At 48.5% G+C, this 22,740-nt stretch overlaps 1 protein-coding gene across 5 annotated transcripts in view; it reads right to left on the bottom strand.

Annotated features, from left to right (window-relative positions):
• NTRK3 (neurotrophic receptor tyrosine kinase 3) overlaps window positions 1-22,740 on the bottom strand; it is a 325,185-nt gene that overhangs the window by 213,869 nt on the left and 88,576 nt on the right. For all 5 annotated transcript variants that reach the window (XM_037910851.2, XM_007060361.4, XM_043524704.1 and 2 more), the window contains one exon: window positions 12,985-13,053. In XM_037910851.2, the coding sequence (XP_037766779.1) occupies window positions 12,985-13,053 (69 nt within the window). The remainder of the gene's footprint in view (window positions 1-12,984; window positions 13,054-22,740) is intronic.

Raw genomic sequence — 22,740 nt, 5'->3', positions numbered from 1 at the left:
CTCTTTCCAGCCTCGGCTATACTGCAGGGTGACCCCAACGCACTCCCAGTCCTAGATCTTCCCCCTGAAATACATGCATTGCACTGCCCAGCATGTTCCTGGACAGTACAAATATATTTAGTCCATTATTCCTTTAAGGGAGCAATACATCATCATATTACCTTAAATAGTTATCCAGACATTTCAACTTGAATACACTGGATTAGATAAAACAGTAAAACAAGTTTATTAACAAGATAGATTTTAAGTGAGTACAAGTAATGAGGCATAAAAGTCAGAAATGGTTACAAGAACAATAAAGATAAAATGCAACCGGTGCCTAACTTAACAACCTGTGTTCGATTCAAAGCAAAGTTTCCTCCCCACATGCTTTCAGCAGTCTTATTGACCAAACTCTTTAGGTCAGGACCCCTCCTCCAGAGTCCAACTGCTGCTTCCTTCGTTTTTTCAGGTGCTGTGAACACAATGGACAGGGAGAGACAGAGGGAGTGTCTGCCCCTTCCTTTATAGTTCTGTTCCCCACTTTGAGAAGCATTTCCAGCTGGGAGCAAGGTGACAGGCAGTCTGTGTGCAAGGGAACTCCACGCTATTTCTTTGCTAAGCTGTAGATTTGTACCCCTGCCTCCTTTCCTGCCAAAGAATAGCCACTTAGCATGTAATGGTCCATTAGCTGTGCTTACAGCTGGCTGTAGTGTCTCGCCCTTCGTCTCCAAGGAACTGGTCTGACCGCTCCCCAGACTTAATCTGGAAAACATACTTCTTGTCATGATCTCAGCTTCTGTTTATAACTTCACATATAACACTATGTGCATTTTGCCATTATACTACTGATCAGCAAATTAGGAGTTTTTAAATGATACCTCACGAGGTAAACCTGGTACAAACATTATTACAATAGTGTGTAGGGTGTGAACACAGGGATATATTCTGTCACAGAGGGTCTTTAGGACTCAGGCAGAGACATGACAGGATTTCCCAACACAGACACAACCAGAAGCCAAGAGAAACCAGGAGGCATAGGAGCTGTGATGTCCAGACTCAGCCATCTGAAAATGGAAGGGTCCTTTCCAACTCTGAGGTTACGAAAGATTCAGCAAGCCCAAAACACCCCCACACAGGGATTCTGCATCTTTGTACCACCACGTACCAGGGGTTGGCCAAGCCAGAGGCACTATGCCAGTACTCCTCTGGCTTCATCCATCTTGTTCTGCAAAATTTAAGTTTTAATTTAAAAAAAAGCTACATAGCCCCCACCCACACACCGGATTCTGATGGGGTGTACTGCAGGGCTGCTGAAACTCTGAGTGCAAAGAGAGATGGCAAGTTCCCCCTGTTTTCTCAAAAGATCTTGATCCTGAAACCTGGCGATGTCACATTCCATGTGCACAATGTTCGATATTTTACAGCTGATCATTGTGGTAGCTCAACTTGGATGATGGGCGGCATTTCAGGTCTATCCCTCCCTCTCCCCTCACAAGAATCTACACCCTTTAGAATACAGGTGTCACACAAGAAAAAAAAACAGGGACCCATCAGTAATCTAGCAGAAAAAGGCTCAGGGAAGACAAACCTGCGAACATCATGACTGTCTCGTGGATTTGGGGGCACATGGCAGCCCTCACTGCATGACTTAAGCATCCTCCCCCACCACTATTATCATCGCTGGTGCCCAAAATAGGCCTTGAATTCACTTCAGCATGGCTGTAGATCTGGAGTCCTCACTCCCCTCGATACACAGGTACCTCTCATCAGTGTGAGAGGATGTCGGCCATGTGCAGGGAGGGGAGGTCACATGGTGCTGGCTGAGTAGTGGGACAGCACATATGTAGGCGTTCTGGTCTCTGCTAATACCAGGTTTGTTAGTGCGAGTTATGTCCTGAGACTCAGCAGAGAGGAGGGGGAGACTAGAAGAGAGGGGGAAATTCTACTTGGCTGGAAACATGGCCCTGAAATCAGGTTGCCTGCGAGAGCCGCCGCCCTCACAGCACTTCAGGGGCAGATCTGTAAGTAATAGAGTGCAGTTTTCTGGCCCATCGATAATGCATGAAGCCCCATGAATAATAAAGGAGTAGCACACAGAAAGAATTTACCAACAGCCTGCCCCAGAGTCAGTGATGTAAGTCCCCCTAATCGTGGCACCCTGGGGAGCTTTTGCGCAAATTAACTCCTCTCATCGACTGGACGCGCTGAGCGCCATCAGCAGCTGGCACTTTGCCTCTCTGGGGACCGGGCTGCTTTTCAGATACATCTACTGATTCTCCTTTATTTGTGCTTTTCCCAAAAGCGCTCCTGGCATGCTGGAGACACCCGCTCCCCTTGCTTTGAACCCGTGCCGCCAGGCCAGCTGATTCACAGGAGGGGAAGATACATGCTTTATGCTACAGACAGGGATTTTGACTCCCATGCTGTTCTGCTCCTGCATCCACCACCCTGTCCATAGTAATTGAAACATGCTTCTTTCTGCTCACTCAACTCCATGCCAGGCCCTATCAAGACTCAAGGCTCATGCCTGACCATTACAAACAATGCCACTTAAAAGCACCCTTCCCTTCTGTTCTATTTTCCCACAACTACTGTAGCCCATGGACTGTCTCCTGTAATAGGTCTACAGTTGCCCTAAACGCAGAACAGGGAGGTTATCTGACTCCCTTGACATGTGCCCTGCACCCTAGTGGGGTGATATAAACAACCGTTTCCCAGGAAGAAAAGGATGGTAGTTGCCCCACTCGGATACTACAGTGGTAGGATGTCTGCTGTGCTGCCAGGTGTTCCGGTTAGAACTCAGGCACCAGGCCACCCAGCATTCCAGTGTTTACCGTTAAGAAGGCAGTACTTGCTGGGAGCAGTACTCGAGATTAACAGAGCTTTCTCCCTATGTGCTCAGAGGAAATAGCTCTGGCCACTGCACGGTACCTATTGGCATATGCTGACTTTTCAATGGCAACCACTGTATGTCCAGCTAGAAGGCACCCACCGGGATGCCAAACGTCACAGATACAACTTCAGGCCAAGAGACAATTCATTTATGCCAATACTTTTATCAGGCTTTAAGAACTCAAGAGGATGGAAGAAACTGCCGGGCATATGTCACAAGAATCATAACATGCAGGGCTGGAAGGGACCTCAAGATGTAATCAAGTCCAGCCTCCCTGTGCTGCGGCAGGACCAAGTACATATAGACCATCTCTGACAGGTGTTTGTCCAACCTATTCTTAAAAGCCTCCAGTGATGGGGATTCCACAACCTCCCCGCAGTGAGGCCGAGTGGCCTCCCTCTGAGCAGGAGAGAGAGGGTCCACTACACTCCCCTTGGTGGGCGGAGCCTAGCCTGCCCCACCTCCCTCACTGGAAGTGGCGGGGCGGGGCCGGAAATATAAGAGGAAGGCCCTGCAGCCCAGTTGGGGCGGAATCCCAGAGAAGGATGCTCCTGCCGTACTGCCATGCCCAGGAGGGGAACCTACCCCTGACTGTCCAATAGTCACAGAAGTGGGAGACCCTGACGAGGAGTGGCCCGGACTACCGGCTGCGGTGTACCCCGAGGAGCCCAACAAGCCCCGGAAGCGAAAGGTACAAAACCCCGGGGAGGCAGGAAGTGGCCCAGGGGCAGCCACGGAGCACCCAGCTGCAGAGCCAGGTGTGGCTCAGTCGGTGTGTTGCGGCTGGATCCCCGCCGATGCAAGGGCAGCCAAACGTGCCTCTGCCAGGGCCCTGGGCTGGGACGCGGTGGAGTAGGGTGGGCCAGCATCCCCCTGCCACCTCCTCCTTCCCCGGGTGGCCGACTCCCTACACTGTGCAGGGAAGCTCCCCCTCTGAAGAAGGATCCTTCCTTACCAGCTCCCTTATACACGGAGCCACGGCCAGGCTAAAGCCATCCTAGAGACTGTTTGTTGGCTGGCAGCCTCAGCCTCCTCAAGCCCAGGCCCACACCAACTCCATAGACTGTGATTGCCTTGCTGGCGGCCGGAGCCCTGCCCCGGCCGAAGCCAGCCCTCTGTAGCCAGTGTTTAATTGCTGGCAGCTTGAGCCTCCCCAAGCCCAGGCTAAAGCCTGGCCATGACCGTCTGGTGCCCAGCCCTATTGTGGGGCTGGGAACTAGAGGACCTGGGGGGCCTTGCTCCACCTTGGGTGGAGACAAGGGCCCTAGACTATTCTGCAGCTTCATGCCTTGGCCAGACAAGCCCGAAGGCACCTAAACGAGTGGCCTCCTTCTGAGCGGGAGAGCGAGAGTCCACCACACTCCCTTGGAAGCTTATTCCAGAATTTAACTATCCTTCTAGCTAGAAAGTTTTCCCTCAATCTCCCTCACTGCAGATTAAGCTTTCTTGTCCTTCTTTCTGTGGACATGGAGAACACATCACCCTGCTCTTTACAACAGCCCTTAACATACCTGAAGACTGTTCTCAGGTTACCCCCGCCCCACCAGTCTTCTTTTCTCAAGACCAAACCATCCCCAGTTTGTTTAACCTTTCCTCAGAAGTCAAGTTTTCTAATCCTTCTATCATTTTTGTTGCCATCCTCTGGACTCTCTCCAAATTGTCCACATCTTTCCTGAAGTGAGGCACCCAGAATGACAGCATTAGAGATTTCAGTACCAGAACGACCAAGGGATGCATGGCCATCTCAGAAAACCAAGCTATCCTCCCTGTGAGGCTGCAACTTAGAAAGAGAAGGAGCTAATTTTCTCCACAGCTGTGATCCCTTTCCTCAGCAGCCTCTGGAAGTTAATTTCACTTAGTTGCTGCCATATGCTTAACAGCCGTATCGGAGCTACAGCAAGATCTAAAGGCTGAGGGTTCTTTCTCATGAGCTGGATTCTGCATGTTTTACTCCAGGAAAGGACAAGAAGATTCAAAGCGCATTTTAGTTTATATATTCAGGCTGGAGGTATTCCCAACCCACAGCCAGGTTACTGCCTCTCGGGGGGGAGGGGGCGGGGGGGACGACAATCATTCCGCTTCCTTAAGACACCTCATTTAAAAAAACAAGCCACAGCTTTGAGAAATCAGAAATGCACATGTATAAGTGAACTGGGATCTAATCTATCAAGTGTATCTGCCTTCTAAGCTAAAGGAATGAGCCAGCAAAGGGAAATGGACCCGCATGCTGGTCTAGCATATTCCATCCATGGCTGGGCAGGGGAGGAGACACACAGCAGCACAGCACACATCAAGTGAGCTTTGAGAATGGTTCTCATGGCTCAGGAGGCAGAGGGAATGGGCAAAAGTGGGCCTGGCAGTTTCATTCCAGGAGAGAAGAACTGCACCCAGTCTCGGCAGCCAAATTGGGCTCAGAGTTAACACGGCTCATTTTCAGGAAGTCCCATGCGACTACACATGAACGGCATGTAATGCAACCCCACACTTGTACAGGGGAAGGGTCTAGGTGGCCAGGAGAGGCGAGGAGCACCTAGGAAGACAATCTCAGAAATATGCAGCAGCAGTTGGTAAGGAGCGAGTCAGCAAAAGATGCCTAGTCCCTGCCTACACTAAGTGGAAAGGTGTTGGTCGGAACACCAGTGGCTCACCACCCCCTTATACTCCAGCACAAACACCTGTCCTCACAGATACTATACAATCACCAGCTGTAACACTGGCATTGGCACTCTGACAGCAGGATTGTCTGGCTATGTAGACTCCCTCCTCAGGCCCTACGCTACCAGCACCCCTAGCTATCTTCGAGACACCACGGACTTCCTGAGGAAACTACAATCCATTGGTGATCTTCCAGAAAACACCATCCTGGCCACTATAGATGTAGAAGCCTCTACACCAACATTCCACACAAAGATGGACTACAAGCCGTCAGGAACAGTATCCCCGATAATGTCACGGCAAACCTCCTGGCTGAACTTTGTGACTTTGTCCTCACCCATAACTATTTCACATTTGGGGACAATGTACACCTTCAAGTCAGCGGCACTGCTATGGGTACCTGCATGGCCCCACAGTATGCCAACATTTTTATGGCTGACTTAGAACAACGCTTCCTCAGTTCTCGTCCCCTAACGTCCCTACTCTACTTGCGCTACATTGATGACATCTTCATCATTTGGACCCATGGAAAAGAAGCCCTTGAGGAATTCCACCATGATTTCAACAATTTCCATCCCACCATCAACCTCAGCCTGGACCTGTCCACACAAGAGATCCACTTCCTGGACACTATGGTGCTAATAAGCGATGGTCACATAAACACCACCCTATACCGGAAACCTACTGACCACTGTGCCTATCTACATGCCTCCAGCTTTCATCCAGACCACACCACACAATCCGCTGTCTACAGCCAAGCTCTATGATACAACCGCATTTGCTCCAACCCCTCAGACAGAGACAAACACCTACAAGATCTCTATCAAGCGTTCTTACAACTACAATATTCACCTGCTGAAGTGAAGAAACAGATTAACAGAGCCAGAAGAGCACCCAGAAGTCACCTACTACAGGACAGGCCCGACAAAGATAATAACAGAACGCCACTAGCCATCACCTTCAGCCCCCAACTAAAACCTCTCCAGCGCATCATCAAGGATCTACAACTTATCCTGAAGGACGATCCCTCACTCTCACAGATCTTGGGAGACAGGCCAGTCCTTGCTTACAGACAGCCCCTCAACCTGAAGCAAATACTCACCAGCAACCACACACAACGGAACTACTAACTCAGGAACCTATCCTTGCAACGAAGCTCGTTGCCAACTGTGCCCACATATCTATTCAGGGGACACGATCATAGGACCTAATCACATCAGCCACACTATCAGAGGCTCGTCCACCTGCACATCTACCAATGTAAAATATGCCATCATGTGCCAGCAATGCCCCTCTGCCATGTACATTGGCCAAACCAGACAGTCTCTACATAAAAGAATAAATGGACACAAATCAGACATCAAGAATTATAAAAACCTGTCGGAGAACACTTCAATCTCCCTGGTCACTCAATTACAGACCTAAAAGTCGTAATATTACAACAAAAAAACTTCAAAAACAGACTCCAACGAGAGACTGCTGAATTGGAATTAATTTGCAAACTTGTCACCATTAAATTGGGCTTGAATAAAGATTGGGAGTGGATGGGTCATTACGCAAAGTAAAACTATTTCCCCATGCTTATTTCTCCCCCCTACTGTTACTCTCACCTTCTTGTCAACTGTTGGAAATGGGCCATCCTCATTATCACTACAAAAGGGTTTTTTCTCCTGCTGATAATAGCCCACCTTCATTGATAACTCTCATTACAGTGTGTATGGCAACACCCATTTTTTCATGTTCTCTGTGTGTCTATATATCTTCCTACTGTATTTTCCACTCCATGCATCCGATGAAGTGGGTTTTAGCCCACGAAAGCGTATGCTCAAATAAATTTGTTAGTCTCTAAGGTGCCACAAGGACTCCTCGTTCTTTTTGCTGCTACAGACCAACACGGCTGCCACTCTGACAACTGGGAATAAGGGCTCTAGCCGCAACAGAACAGCCTACAATGACTTTTCCCCAGCATGGAATAGAAACGGCAAGTGTTGCGGCTGCCTGGTTCAGCCAAGCCTCCTAACCACATCCCACAATGCAGTGCCTAGAACCTTTGGAGATTACCCCAGCAACCCTGTTCCCAGTAAAACCAATGAGCTCTGTGGGGCAGAGGCCTGAGGAGCCCCTGAATGCACTGGGATGACCATGGTTTTAGATGTGTGATCATCTCAAAACTATTCTCTCAAGAATAACGCAGCTGTGTGGGGCACGTCGAACCCTCACAGCCTGTCCCTGGTTCCGCGAGCTCACTATACGATTCACCGGTTAAAACAAGTGCCTGCAGCAAAGTTCCTAATGGGATCTGTGCCTTCTTTCCATTGTCTGCTTTGGGCCTTATAAAATTAGGGCTGAGGTTTTGAATGCTTGCAGCTTAAAGCACTCTCCCAGGCAGGGACTCTGCCTCTACTTTGTTGAGCCTCCAAGTGAATCAGGGTGTCCAGCAAAGAAGGAAAAATATCTGGCTTCATCATTTCAGAACTCCTGGTGGCAGGAAATGGAATGAGAAGGGGAGATTTAATCTACAGAGCGAGGCATGGTTTCTGGTTGCTGAATTAGTCCCCTGCACCCAGCAGGGAAGCCCCTCTTGTGTATAGCCAACTCCATTAGCGTGCCTGTCCGTGGCAATAAGTCCTTGAGCAACGGACACATGTGAAATTAACTTGTGCTCATGATATTAACAGACACCCTTCTGTGCCCCATTCAGCACCGTCACCTCTCACAACAGCACTATGGAAATGTTTTGCAGGTCAATAAGGCAGCTACAGATTGCTTTAGAAGGACTGGAGGTCTGGGTGAGGGAGGAGTGCCTGTAACGCCAAGGTTTTATCAAATGACAGATGCAACTGGAGCAAGGAAGGCTTGGATCTCTCACGGCCCTGAGAAGGTCAGTTTTGGGGGCAGGTTTTTTACAAAACTCTCCTGAAAGGTCAGCCCTAAGCTCTCCCAGGGCATGACGGAGGAAGCCAGCAGTGACCTCTGGACAACAAGGGCTGTAAGGCCAATGTTTATGAGCCGTAGCATGTTTCTGAAGCTTCCATGAGCTCAGCACACTACAGGCTCACAAGAGCTGCACATCCTTTGGCTGGAGACCTGCCATTCAAGGTCAGTCTGAGCCTAGGAGAGTTAGGGGTTGACTCACAGCAAGCCATCCCCAGACATGGCTTTTTCCAGGAGCGGAGGAGGTATATTTCAGTATCAAACCTCTTGTTTCTCAAGTCCCTGCGGCGTTGACTAAAAAGGAGTTGATCGGGACTTTCCTTTGTAGTGCACGGTATTGTATTCATACAAAGTCATCCTGCCCTAAAAGGGATCTGCCTTATGTTTGATGCCAAGAACCAGTGGCTTGGTCCCTGCACCAGCAGGAGTGGGGAACGTGTAGAAATCATCAATAGGAGATGACCTCTTGTCAGTCCCTCTGGAGGAACTGTTGGCTAGGGAGAAGGTTGGCTCTGGCCAATGACAAAGAAGCCCTAGCATGCAAAAACCTACTCATTCCTGCAATGAGGCTGTTGCTTCCATGTGCCTCAACGGCAGACACAAACCCACTGAAGCTTGGAGTTCCTCAGGAAATTCACATATGTCAGCCAGATCTTATGGGTGGCATGGTCCTGGTATTACTATTTCCACGCTCTCTCCTCTCCAGTGTTTGCTGTGAATGGCTTCATCAGGCCTGACATTCTCTAGCCGCTCTCCATTTCATGTCACGTCCTCCCAATCCTCCCCAAGGAGCTGTTTCTCCCTGTCATGGTTTCAGAGTAACTGTACCTGTATTTCCCCCTCCATGGTCCCTCGAGGGCTTCCAGCTGCAACCGCTCCTGGGCGGTGACCTGCATCTCACTCCCTTCTGGCTGGGGTCTTTGAGACTGTACAGCTCCCTGATCTACACAGATACCCCCAGCAAGCCAGTCTCCCTAAATGGCCAGCGTCTGCACTTTGCTCTCTCCCCAAGGGCAATGAACAGTGTGTGGCCAGACGCTATAAGTTAACACACAGCTCCTTTGAAATAAGCACATTTATTCTGAAAGTCAAAATATTACAACGGAAGCAGACAAAAACACAAGAAAAGCACCTACATGCATACTAAAAGCTTACTGGGGTCACCCCAACTCCAACATAGGGCTCTGGCAGCTGTCAGTCCTTGAACTCCCATAACTGGGTTTTCCCTGGGCTCACATCAATCGTTAAATCGGAACCAGAATAAAAGCTAGACAGATCAGCTACTTCGTTATACAGCTCAGGCCTTTGATCTTCAGTCTCTGGGAACAGGCAATCAACAGTCGATGGCCCTCTCCTCAGGGTGTAGCTCCAAAAAGTTGGGTTCTTGCAAAATCGGAGTTGTGGCATTTTTGTTAAACACTCCCCAGGGATTCCCCAGGAAAGCCATTTAACACGTATTGTCCCAAAGAGTCAAGGCTTGTCTGGCACATTTTAGTAGAGTCATTTGAACTCTTTACACTTCCCAGGTCTCCAATCTGTCACATTCCCATCGTTACCTTGACTGCTTGCTCCACTTCTTTCAGCTGGCCCCCCGAGGGCATCTTTACCTGCACTGACATTTCTGTCTCTTGATGCCCTGAAATGCTAACACATCATTTTTGCCTGGTTATGTTCAAGTGACAAGCCCCTCCTACCAGCTGGGGCTATCTACTCTACCGGATATCCTCTCGGTAACCACCGCTCCATCTTTGGCCTTGAGCAGCAGCAGCTGTTGCCATTAGAAGGCCAGCTTGTCCCCATCTCATCTTCCTATATTCCTATCGCTCTGGAGGATAGCACACATCATGCGAACATGTGTTCTTGTGTCTTCTGTAATATTTCTCCTGCCTCCCCAAGGCCTTGCAGAGCTCATACGGCTCAACCTGCCTGTCTCACGCTTGCTGTCTCTCTGCATCTATCTTCTCATTTCATTACTTTCTTCCTTTCAAGAGAGATTTGGCTCACCTTCAAGTTTTGCCAACCTCACGCTGCAGCTTTCTCTCTAGCTTCTACTAGTACTACACTGTCACCTTGTGTGGACTGTGTATTCCACCCCGCTCCCAAGTCTCGTAACCCATCTTGTAGTTTGACGTGACATAAATGTCTTATACTGGCTGAGCCTCTTGGGATTTTTAAATGTTATGTTTCTCCTTGCCCGTCAGTTCTTAACCTCTCCCCAGCCTGCTGGAGATTTATTCCTCATTTCACTCATCTTGCCCTCTGAGCTTTAGGGGTCAAATCTGTGTGCAATATATCTATTCAGTTCTCTCTTTCCCCCTCACTCTCTAGCAGCTTTGCATTCATGATTATTCACCCTTGTAGTTTGATTTCCACCCCTTTCAGTCTTCTCTCAACCACATCTCAAGTTCTGTAGAACCCATGCCACCCTCATCTCTACCCCAGGAGAAGTGCTCAAAGCACACCTCCCACCAACACTGGTACTCTCACAACCAGCTAAGAAAGATTCCCCTCTCTCTTCCAGACTTCCCGGAGCAGCATCCCTGTCCTGTCCTACTGCTGACCACCAGCCTGGCCACTGTCCAGATGGATGGAGAGTGGTTGCTGAGCAGGATCCCATCTGGAAACTTCTGATGAGAGGCATCGTAGTCAAAGGGCCGTGTAATCTGTTTATCTGAATTGTATGCTGATTCTGATTCAACTCAAAGGAAGTCATCCCCCATAGGCATAAACCTGATGGGTTTTTCCATGTTAGGAGCCACTTTGATAGCTTGAGGAGCACACACTTGGGAGTTAATACTTTCCCAGCACTAGAGGCCTGAAGCTTTATAAGGGATAGCTAACACCACACCGCTTGATAATGGCAGTGCCATTTTTCCCCTTCTTTGATCCCCAGCAACTTCATCCATGTTACTTCTCCCACCAGTCTCTGCAGGAGGCTCCAAAAGGAACTGAACTGTTTACACCACTTCCATTCTCCTCCTTCATACAGCTCACCTGATGGTCAGCCTATCAACCATGAGTTACCCTAATGATCATGAGTTATCCTGCTGCCACAACATGCAGCAAGCTCAACCAGGTCGAAATCCCTGTTGTAGGGCAAGAAAGAGGATTCTTGGCTATTTTTTGCTGCCCAAATATGAAGGATCCTCAGTTTCCATCATTGTTGGTGTTGGCCTGATGTGGGGTTGTAGACACGGGATATACTTGAAGTGCAATATAACCAAATGGGACAGAACCATTTAAAAACAAATTAATATTGAGAGTATTTACCCTGATCTGCAGCATACCCCGTTCTAGCCCTCGGCTCCAAAGATTTCTGCAAAAGTACTCCAGTCCTGATCTGCAGCACCCCGTTATCCCAGCCCTGGGCTTTCCCCAAAAACTCTGCCAATGCACCTCAGTCCTGACCTGCAGTCCCCACCCCGCCTTCCATTCATAGGCCTCTCTTGGCTAGCAACTGCTAATCTGAACTGTGCCAGATGGTGCAATGAGAACAAATGGAAACCTAAGACTAGAAGCCACTCACCTCTTTTAAACTTGAAACCTGAGCAGGACTTGGAACCCTTCTGAGCTGCAATCAGTGCAGAGATGAATTCCAAATCCAGCATTTAACTCTGCGAGCCAGATTCCCCATCGGATGGGTATTTCTTTATTTTCTAATATTACTATTAGTATTTTTCATTTAACAATTTGACAGAAATAAAATACACTGCAGTAACAGCGGTGATAACACATTTACTCCCACTTGAAAGACTGTCATTATTCTTTCATAAGTCACTTCTAGCTTACAGCTGTATTGATCACAGGTGAGGATGAATGGGATATCCCATGATCCTCTGGGATAAATCACACATTTTTTTTTTATATCCACCTAACAACTATTTCTAAAACTCAACAAAACAGGTCACCGGGGCAGTGCTTCATTGATTTCATGTCCACTTACTCTTCAGACGCAGTAGAGCATGCTTTATCCATAATTCAGTGGGCTGCAGCCCTCAGGTGACCCAGGAGAGATACTCGCCTCTCGTCCACACAGGATCTGGCAGGTGCCTTGGTTACTCAAGAGCCAGGGAGTCACCCACCATTACAGCCACCATCGACTACGAAACGTACCCCTCCACACTGGATGACCCTTGCCATACAACCAACCACAGCCTGCAAATGAATGGGAGTGGAGGACTCTTCCCATCTCACAGGGTCTGGTCCTTACAGAGGTCCCCTCAAAATCTGGCCTTGCATTTAGCCAAACCATTATAAGCCCAGAAATGGCTTTATCATCAGCCCCGAACGTCAATTCACAAGATGTTATGAAGTTAACAGAGAAGCAGCTGGGCTCTGGAGCATCCATGCCCAGGAACCCCTTTCAGAATTCACTCTGCCCTCTGGGATTTTAGATAATTATTCACACTCATACATCACAGGTTTCAAAACTGATCTTTTTTGGGGGGGTGGGGGGGACTTTCTGTACCTCTCCCCCACCTCCCCCCACTCCCAGGAGATCCCTCCAGGATGGAACTTACAGTTCAGAAAGTCTCAGTGTCTGGAAGAGTTGCCATGACAGAGTGGTAAGCCGGTTATCGGAGAGGTTTCTGAAAATTAACAAGAGAAAGAATTCATGGTGAATAATTCCCTCTGCAACCAGACCCTTCGGGGTTCCTCAGAGCTCAGAATTTTCCTCTACAATTTACAGCTACAGGAAGGCTGTCCAGTCATCTAAGGCCCCAACTTAAGGTTTAGTAAAAATATTTTCATGACACTGAATGTGGATAGAAGACTTCCTTTCCTTTTTGTGAAAACAGTCCATATTCTGTTGCAGAGTGAAAAAGACAAACAGAACAATTCCCTGCAACCATACCTGAGAACCGGAAAGGGAACCAGCTACAAACAGAAAGGAAAACTGATCAGCCCGGTTTCACTCTCCAAACTCGAGTGAAATACAAGAGATAAATAAACTGCATGGTATGAAATAAATGCTAATCTTTAGAATTATTTCAGCTGTGATAGTCTAAAGTGTTAACAGTAACACAGAGAAGGGAAATTTTAAAATAGGATTTGTATATTTGTTTTCCCATTAGGCTCTGCGTCATTCACACCAAAAGGGACTACTGCTGTAGCAACTAGGAGCAACCACATCCTAGTACCACTCCACCCCAAACTACAGAAATGCGACCTCTTCTGTCTCTGGGAACGTTTTACAAACCAGTGCCCACATCTACTGACTCAAGTAAAAGAAGGAGAGAGACAAAAAGAGCTGGAGACGGGAGAGAGAGCAAACGGGGGTCAAAGACTAGCTCAGAGAGGACAGAGGCAGAGTTTGAGAGAGAGAGAGAGAGACACACACACACACACACACACACACACACAGAAGGGTCACCTATATTTTATTATGGGTTCATTTTAAGATGACAGGAAAAACAAAGAACCTAAATTTTGTAAAAGGCTAAATGTTCAATGGATCTTCAACCCATGCTCAAAAAAAAAAAAACAATGGTTACTAACCTTCCATAACTTGTTCTTTGAGATGTGCTGCTCATGTCCATTCCATGTTAGGTGAGCGTGTGTGCCCATGTGCCTGGCTAACAGAGATTTTTGCCTTAGTGGTATCCGTAGGGCCGGCTCTGGCGCCCTCTGGAGCCCCGTGCTCATGCGCTGGTATATGAGGCGCTGCCAGCCCTATGCCCTCTCAGTTCCTTCTTGCTGTCAACTCCAACTCATGGAATGGACATGAGCAACAAACCTCAAAGAACAACCGTTACGGAAGGCTAGTAACCATTTTTTCTTCTTCGAGTGCTTGCTCATGGTGATTCCATGTTAGGTGACTCCCAAGCAGTATCCCTGGAGATGGGCTCAGAGTTCACGGATGTGCTGTTTGCAACACTGCTCTGTTGAAGCTGGAATCGTCCCGAGCTTGCTGGGTGATGGTGTAATGGGACACAAAGGTATGGACTGACGACCAGGGAGCAGCTCTACAGAGGTCTTGAATCGGCACCTATCTTTAATGTGCATCTCCCCCAAACACTTCAGACAATTTGCATGGGGATCGCTCACAAGCATAGGCTTATGGAAAGCGTAATACGGTTTGAAGCCCAGGGACTGGGGCATGCCCCATCCCAGGGCCGACATCCCTAAGAGGACCACTCACTAACTGTAACTTACCAACTATTAAATACTAACTCTATGAACAACTATATACAAGAAACTATGAAAGAGAACCACTATAAGCGCTTGCAGTCACAAGAGGAAAGGCGTTCCAGCAACCACCCAGGGCAGTAAGAAGGAACTGACAGGGCGCAGGGCTGGTGGCACCTCATATACCAGCGCACGAGCATGGGGCTCCAGACCTGGCCCTATGGATAACAGTAAGGCAAAAATCTCCGGCAGCCGTGCACGTGGGCTCGCGCTTACCTAACACGGAATCGACATGAGCAAGCACTCGAAGAAGAATTAGCCCTCACAGCTTGGCACATCAAAGCTACACACCTGGCAGCTCAGTCTACACACACAAATTCAGCTCACTCCTGCCAGCTGAAGTTTTTGCACCTGCAACAACTTGAGCATGAAACACCACAGCTGCAGAAACTAGGGGAAAAAACTCCAAACCATTAATCATCAGTGTGAGTGATCAGAAAGCCTTCTCCTAATTACAGCCTAATTAACTCTGCCTTCTCCTCTTCCCAACTGAACTCCCATTTTACAGCAAGAACCAAGAGGTAGGGGAGGATCGCAGGTGAACCCCGAGTTTAGGCTCTAATTGGAAGTTCAGCAGTAAATGTCAGTAGCCTCTGAAGTCATTATCTGTTCTATTTAAGTCACACCCCCACACAGCGAAGGCTGAGATCTGGGGTCCTACACCCTGAGTGCAGAGGCAGCAATGTCTGCCCAGGAGAGTCTTTGGTTGGGGAGCCCATTCCTGCAGTGCTGGTAGTGGGGGAGAGCCTGCTGCTTGGGGAGGAACGGGAAGCCAGCTCCATCACTGCATGCCAGCAACTAACAGCCAGTGAACAGGATTTGCAGAGTAGAGTTGCTTCAGGACCTTCTTTCCCCCTTCTCAGCAGTGGGGTTCTGCACCCTTATTAACCACCAATGGCACCACTCTCCTTGATCTCCCTGCCTCCCATTAAAGCACTGACACTTTTCGGTCTCTCATGCCACTCAACCCCCTCCTCATCCTCTAATTTCCCTCCTCTTTGCTGGCCCATCTGAATCATCATTGCCCTGGTCACCTATGCCTGGGCAGGCATGGCAATTAATCAACTATGACAACGGTTCCTTGGCTGCACAGATCATTCATGCTGTGACCTTATTCACTGAGAACGGCAACCAAGAGCAAGAGACATGAACAAGAGACCCAGAGCCTCATTAAATCTGCAGCCAGCTAAAGAGGAAATATGGGGCAAGAGGAGGAGGTGGCACGAAGGCAGCTAAGTTTGCTATAGGCCAGGCACAAGGATTCCCACCAGACTCAGGGAAATGGGATAAACATAAGGCAGCATTGAGAGTGGACACGGAGAGGCACTGACTTCGGCTCTATGTGGGTTTGATACATGAAGGAGGCTGAAGGGTTTGGGCTATTAGATTCATTTGGCTCTTACTCTCAGAATAAGAAAGCAATATACAGTGAGGCCAGGTGTGTAGTGCTAGGGGCGATTAAAGGGATGGGTCCTACAAATCCAAACTGATCTTTTTTGGGTACAGGAGTCTCTGAAGGAGTTTTACCTTTCCAGCTTGAAAGAACTCCTCACCATCTTCCTCACAAAGCCCCTGGAAACCTGCCTGCTCTGTGTCTTTGCCCAGCCAGCCCACCTGAGACACCCTGGCCTCTGCAACCCAACCTGCCTGAGAGATGCTGCAATAACAAGCCAGTGTGCCATCCAGCCCCCAGGAGAGAGTCAATGGCAGATTCTAGGTGTGCTTTATGAGACACGTAGCACACAAGCCATAGCCAGGTGTTGAAAGGCAAATGTCACTTGAAGCCACCTCTCTGCCACTCAGATTCAAGACAGCATAGTTTAGAACAGCCCAGGGGTTGCTCTAACCTAGAACAACCTCTCCTGAAGAGGTCAGATCTGGAATTCTGCAGTTGAAGCCCAGGCACATCTATGCTGCTTACAAGGCAAACACTCCCCAGTATGTGTTGTTCACTTTGGTTAGGGGATAAACCCCACCCAGCTGGTGTCATACAGCTGTGTGTTTGTAGCCACATGACACTGCTGCATCCATAAGCCGTGGCTTCATGTCACGCTACATACATCATAGCACGCACAAAGCACTGCAAACTGCAAGAATCTCACTGAGGCAGCAAAGATCCCTTAATTCCCAACGCTGTGGAAACACTGGGTTTGTCTAAAAGGAGATTTAGCGCCTGGCAAGCTGGGGTGTAAATCCACAATGCGCTAGCCTGCTGCATGCTAACAGGCCGTGTGGACCTCGCTATTGCATGGTAAGAGTTCCATTGTGCGCTTAGACCGACTACAGTTTCACTCAGCAGTGGATCAAACCACACTACAGAACTCGCGGCAGCAAGGTCCACACAGCCAGTTAGTGCATGGCAGGCTAGCATGCTGGAGGTCTACACCCCACCTTGCCACGCACTAAGTCTCCATGTAGACAAGCCCACAGCTCCTACTTCCCATCCGCGGGAAAGTCTTGAGAAATGGGCACAACTTGCAGGCATGCCTCAGAGAATCAGGCTTCAGTGTCCCTCGGAGAAGAGTCAGCCTTCGGGAGCCTGGCACTGCCAGCTGAGGAGAGGGTAGGAAACTCCCATCGCTACAGAAAGATTAGCCGGTAAATGCTCTACAGTCCCCACACCAGAGAGAGAAGAGGGGAGGGTGGAAAAGGGGATGGGTGAGAGATAGAGAAAGATGTAGAAGAGCGGCAGACACAGCTGCAGAGGAGGGAGCACATCTTGCTGGAAGTGTCCTTTCACAAAGGTCATGTTTAGCTACATTAGGCAGAAATGTCAAGAGAAAATTGGATTCTGAAAGAGGAAAGAAAAAACAACAGGCTTTCCACGCAAATAAGGAACCAAAAATAGCACGATCATGTTATTACAATTTGGGGCAGGGAGCGATGGAGAGGGGACACGGCCTCGCTAACACGAGGCGCTTTGCTAGGCGGACGTGCTCAGCTTTTAGCCTCACTCCTTCGCCACGGCCCTCCCGGAGAACCCAGTGAAGAGGGGACGCACTGTCATTGGCTCACATCTGGCAGGAAACGCTCCTTTGGAGGAGCAGTGACACTGTCTGACCCAATAGGCAACATCTGCAGGCAACTGTGGGCAGGGACACCTACTCACAACCTTTATCTGGGGAGTGCCATGGGGAAGGCATTCGCCAACAGAGGCAGATACACACACTCTGAAGTGGGGTAAGTTGTGTAAGGTCCATGATCTTGGGGGGGGGGGGCGTTTAAAAACAAACAAACTATGTTTAAAAAATAATTAAGGTTGTAAAGACCAGTAAGGGGTTTTTACACCGCCCACCCTGCAACCCTGGTGCTTCCGTGCTGGGCAGCTTTGACTCAGAGCCCTGACAACAGCGGTAAAATAGTTCACCTTCGCTTCCACCAGCCTGGTTACTCCTTTTGGAGTGACACCACCAGCCCCGCTAGCCCCAAGTCTACCCCAAACCATCTCCACTGCAGAGCTCAGCCCCTCTAACTGTAGCCCTCCTTACTGAGTTTGCTGCTCCTTTGGCGAGACAGTATGCAGCACCAGCCCGTTCGCTTGGTAGAGGATTTTACTCTTCCATGTGAAACAATGTATGGAGGTGGTGGCGTAATAAAACAAGAATAAGTTTATTGACAAAGCACAGACATTCAAGTGATACCAAACAGGCCGAACTGAGACAGAAATGTCTACAAACAAAAGTAAAAATGCTCTTCTAAAACTAAAACCTAATTTAAACTAGAGCCTCTTGTTCCAAGTGATGTTCTTCCAGCACGAATGGCCAGTTCTTAGCCAGGACCCAACACAGAGTTTAAAGCATTTGGCTTCTTTGTCTCTTCAGGTGCAGGATGCCAAAACGGCTTTTCCTCTCTGCTTATATCCTCAATGTTTTATCTTTGTTTTCAAAGTCAGGAAGCCCTCCTGGGGGCTCAGCTTGCTGGGTCCACCAAGGAGCTGACGCCATGTTCATTTTTGCAGTCTCCTCCCCCTACTGAGATAGTTAAGTGGCTCTCTCCCCAATTCACTAGTCATTTGATGGCTTTGTTTACCTTTTATGTAAGCGTCCTTTCATTTCCTCTCTATGTTCAATTTACATTGGAGGCAAAGTCAAGCAGGAGGGACCATGTTCCTTTTTCTAGGGTGGGTTGACTTAAACCGTACCTGCCAAAAACACTTGAGAATACATTTCCATCACAAAATGTTTCTCGTATCTCCCATACATACACCACAGAATAATACTAGCGACCAGCATTTTATCAGTTCACATATGATACCTTACATGAGACCTGTTAGATACAGATTATGACAACGTGAGTTGGAGTACACTGGTCAGACCAGCTCAGGCTCACTGCTAGATACTAAAGCGCCCATTGCCCTCTGGCACTGGGGTTCTCTCAGGGCCACTGTTAAGCACTCAAAAAATAGGAAATGCTAGAATTAAAGTTGCCTGTGTAATCTTTATTTGGCCTCCTTGAGTGTGTGCCTTATGATACAGTCTTTAGTTACATGATCACATACTATTTTACACACAAGACCCTGGCCTTGCCATAAGCAACAAGCAACCTTAACTCTGACAATTCCTATTTGACTTTGCAGCCTTATTTGGTTTTTGGTTTGGTTTGGTTTTTTTGGGACAGGAGGGTTGTATGTAATTTCCGAGGGTTTGGGTACTTTTTTAAAACCCAACAAAAAAACTGAAATTCCATCACGTGGCACCATATAAACACCCATACAGGTCATCAGCAGAGTTGGAACTTTTAGAGCCACAATACAGACCTCTGTCGCTTGAGCTAACAGAGTAACCGACAGCAGTAGTAGGTTGTCATCCTTTGTGTGGAGCAGCACTAGAGGACCCTGGGTCACTTTGCCAGTGGGTTTCCATAGATTGTTGCTGACAGCAGAGGAATGGTGAGACTCTGGAATCTTGGGTTCCATTCCAGGCTCTGGTGGCAAGTGTGCTCCAGGGAACTACTGTAAAATCTAACAACTCTTTGCTGAGCGTGTGCAAACTGCTATTTTACAAAGGCTTATAATTAGACCAAATTTGGGCAGATTTTCACAGGGAAAGCAAAAGGCACATCCCTGACACAAAGGCCACCAGCCTGCCAAATTTCAAATCCCTGCTCCAAAGCACTGGGCACTAGAGTTTTGCAAAGAAAAGAGAATTTTTTGCCACAGATAAAGCAATGTATTTTCCCTTGCTTTGTTTTGGGGAGCAGCTGAACTGTTTTAGCTGAAATGTTCCAAAAAATATTTAGCCCTAAGGCAGACACTCTGCATGAAAAAGTTCCAGCTCAAATGGCTAAAATTTAGCCAAGTTATAAGCAACTGAAAATAGGATCTTACTATGGGAAGCGTCAGGCAACCTTAATAATAGCCGATGTTACCAGCCCTTTCCGTCTCAGGTAGTCTACACCTCACTCCTGCCAGCCTCTCATATCCCACAGGACCCTCCAAGGACCCACTTTCCATGGGAAATCCTTCCAAACACTCTCCTCCCCTTTCACAAACAACATGTTCTTTCCCTGTACCCTTCTGGTCCAAGGAGGCTCCAAAGTGGGGGGAGGCCCATAACGACCAAGTACCCCACATTTCCAGACTACAGGTCAAAAGAGCACTTGAATGGTTGAACACCAACGAGACAGATTTAAGACCCTTTTGTGACCTCTGATGGAAAGGTCACAGTTCAACAATACTCCACTGTCCCAGCATCATGTCAGGGGCAGCTGTGCTTCTGAAGCGCCTGTCTTTGAGATGAGACCTAACATTCCTGACCACTGGTGCTTATAAATCTCATGCATTTTTTGTAAGAGTTAGGGGATTAGCCCTAATGTCCAGACCCAATTCCAGTCCGGGTTATTATATTCTGCCTCCTCTCCCTCTTCCAATTTCAACTGTGTGGGACTCGTCACCTCATCTCTCCTAAAGTGCTGATGTGAATTATTAGGCAGCATCTGTACCCCTACTCAGAGGTGGCTGCATTTCAGTGGTAGCTGAAGTGGTTTGCACATGGCTAGAGTGCTCTGGAACCCTGGGTGAAGAAAGGCAGAAGAGAAATGTAAGGTGATCAGAGTCATCTTAGCCCAGCAGATGAATGGGGCCACTGAGGTGCGTCTGCCAAACGGCTCATCACTCCCATTCTTGGGGAGGTGTTGGTTTGTTTGTACTGGAGGATTAAAGAGGAGTTTACTCCCGAAATCCAGAACAATTGGACTTTAGTCAAAAAGGAAATGGCATGTTTGCTTTTCCCTCAATTAAGTAGCAGCAAGAAGGGCTCCACTATTAAAAGCCATTTTTATTCAGCTAAAGTAAGCCAGATGCCTGATTAATGACACTAACAAACAAGAGCCTCTGTAATTAAACTGCAAACTATATTATTGTGATTCAGTCCAACTAGTGGCAGAAAGACACTGCTGTTGGGGATGGACCCTGCTGCCCTCCTTCTCCCAATGAGCTCCCCCTTCCATGGTCACCCTTTATTTCAAACCTGACACATTCCTTTCTGCATGGAAGCCGTTTTTAAACACATTTTAATAACATGCTGCCAGCTCCGAAAATCCTGATCCAGAGGATTAGCTGCACGGAGCTGCTGGGGGGGCACGCACGAGTGCTTGGCATAAATTAGAAGTGAAACACACATCCCCGACGGTAACGCACATCCCCGATGTATTCCCCAGCACCAGGTTGTCAGGGGCACAGTGCGTGGCTTCTTTGATATTCAATCTGCTCTGCAACACAGGCCCAATCAGCCTTGCCCATTAAGGCACTGTACCCCAATATAGCACATATGCTGCTGCCCCCACTGACTCCCCACCCTCTCATCTAAAGGCCAAGGATGGCAGGAGGCAGACACATGGCAGGAGAAAGTCGTGACAGCACACTCAGCGTTGAAGTAAAAACTAGATGGCATCATTGGGTAGGGAAACCACCCTACTGTGGCTCTCTCCAGGCCATTTGCTAGCCAGCAGTAGCCCCAGTTTCGGGAAGGGAATAAGGAGGGAGGAAATGGGAGAAGAGAAGAAAGGGGCCATCAAATCCACAAGAACAAAAACCAACCAGAGAGAGTCTGGGAAATTCTCCCTGACATTCCTACATAACTAGCCCCCACGTCAGTCCCACTCAGGCCCCTGCACAAACACACAACCAAGGGTAACAATACAGACTGAGAGCCCAGTGAGTGTCAACTTGTCGCTGTTTCATTTCTCAAGACAATTCAACCTCCGAGCATGCCTGGTGGCAGCCAGTTTCACCCACTGAAACCGGCAGCAAACGCCATGGATTCACACGCGTCTTGTGTTGGCTCTCTGGAGCAGCCAGGTGCCAAAGGTGCTTCGGGTTTGAGATGAAGATGTACGTTAAAGTAAGGGCAGACACGCAGCCCACTGGTCCGCCTCTGCCCACCTCTCTCCATGCCAAAGTTTGACTTTGCTGTATATGTCCTCATAGGAAAGTCCTCCTCCCTTATGCCCCACTCCTCAGAGCTCCTTGCCATTCACCAGGAATCCCTCCCCCGCATCCAGGCTTCTGTGGACCCGCTGTCTTCACCAGGGTATTTGGGCTTTGCCCCATGGCTGCAATAAAGCCCTGGACTGAAGACTTCTTGATCATCTTGGCTCCCTTGCGTTGATCAGCAAGTGTGAACAGGACACTGAAGCTGACAGGAAGGAGAGGCCTGATCATCAGTTCTGGCATTGCCCTGTCTCCATGTGCCACACACTTGACACAGAAACAGGATGCCAAGGGGAGAGAGACACTGGGGGACAGCGAAAAATATGTGCCACCAAAAAAGTACCCAGAGGGGCAAATGCACTGGCCCACTATTCTTTTAGGCCAACTCCTCAACATCTGATCTATTTTCTACCGTGTGCCAAAATAGCCAAAATGAAAAACATTCCACATCAGAGTAATCTGGCTTGATGACACAGGAATTGCCCTTTCAGAACAGAGCAAGAGGTCATCCCCATACCGGACGTCCCACCTAGTCCGGCAGAAACCCCTTGAACAAGCCTCACTCTACAGCACTGGAGAATAACTCTTCGGCTTGTTCATCTCTGTCAGACAGATGCAATGACCTCTAAAAACAGTGTTGTGCTCCTGATCTCCCCCC

This window comes from Chelonia mydas, chromosome 10 (assembly GCF_015237465.2).
Source record: "Chelonia mydas isolate rCheMyd1 chromosome 10, rCheMyd1.pri.v2, whole genome shotgun sequence".
NCBI classification, from domain to species: Eukaryota; Metazoa; Chordata; order Testudines; family Cheloniidae; genus Chelonia; species Chelonia mydas.
The sequence above is the reverse complement of the archived record's forward strand: the minus strand, read 5'-3'. Positions and strand labels throughout refer to the sequence as shown.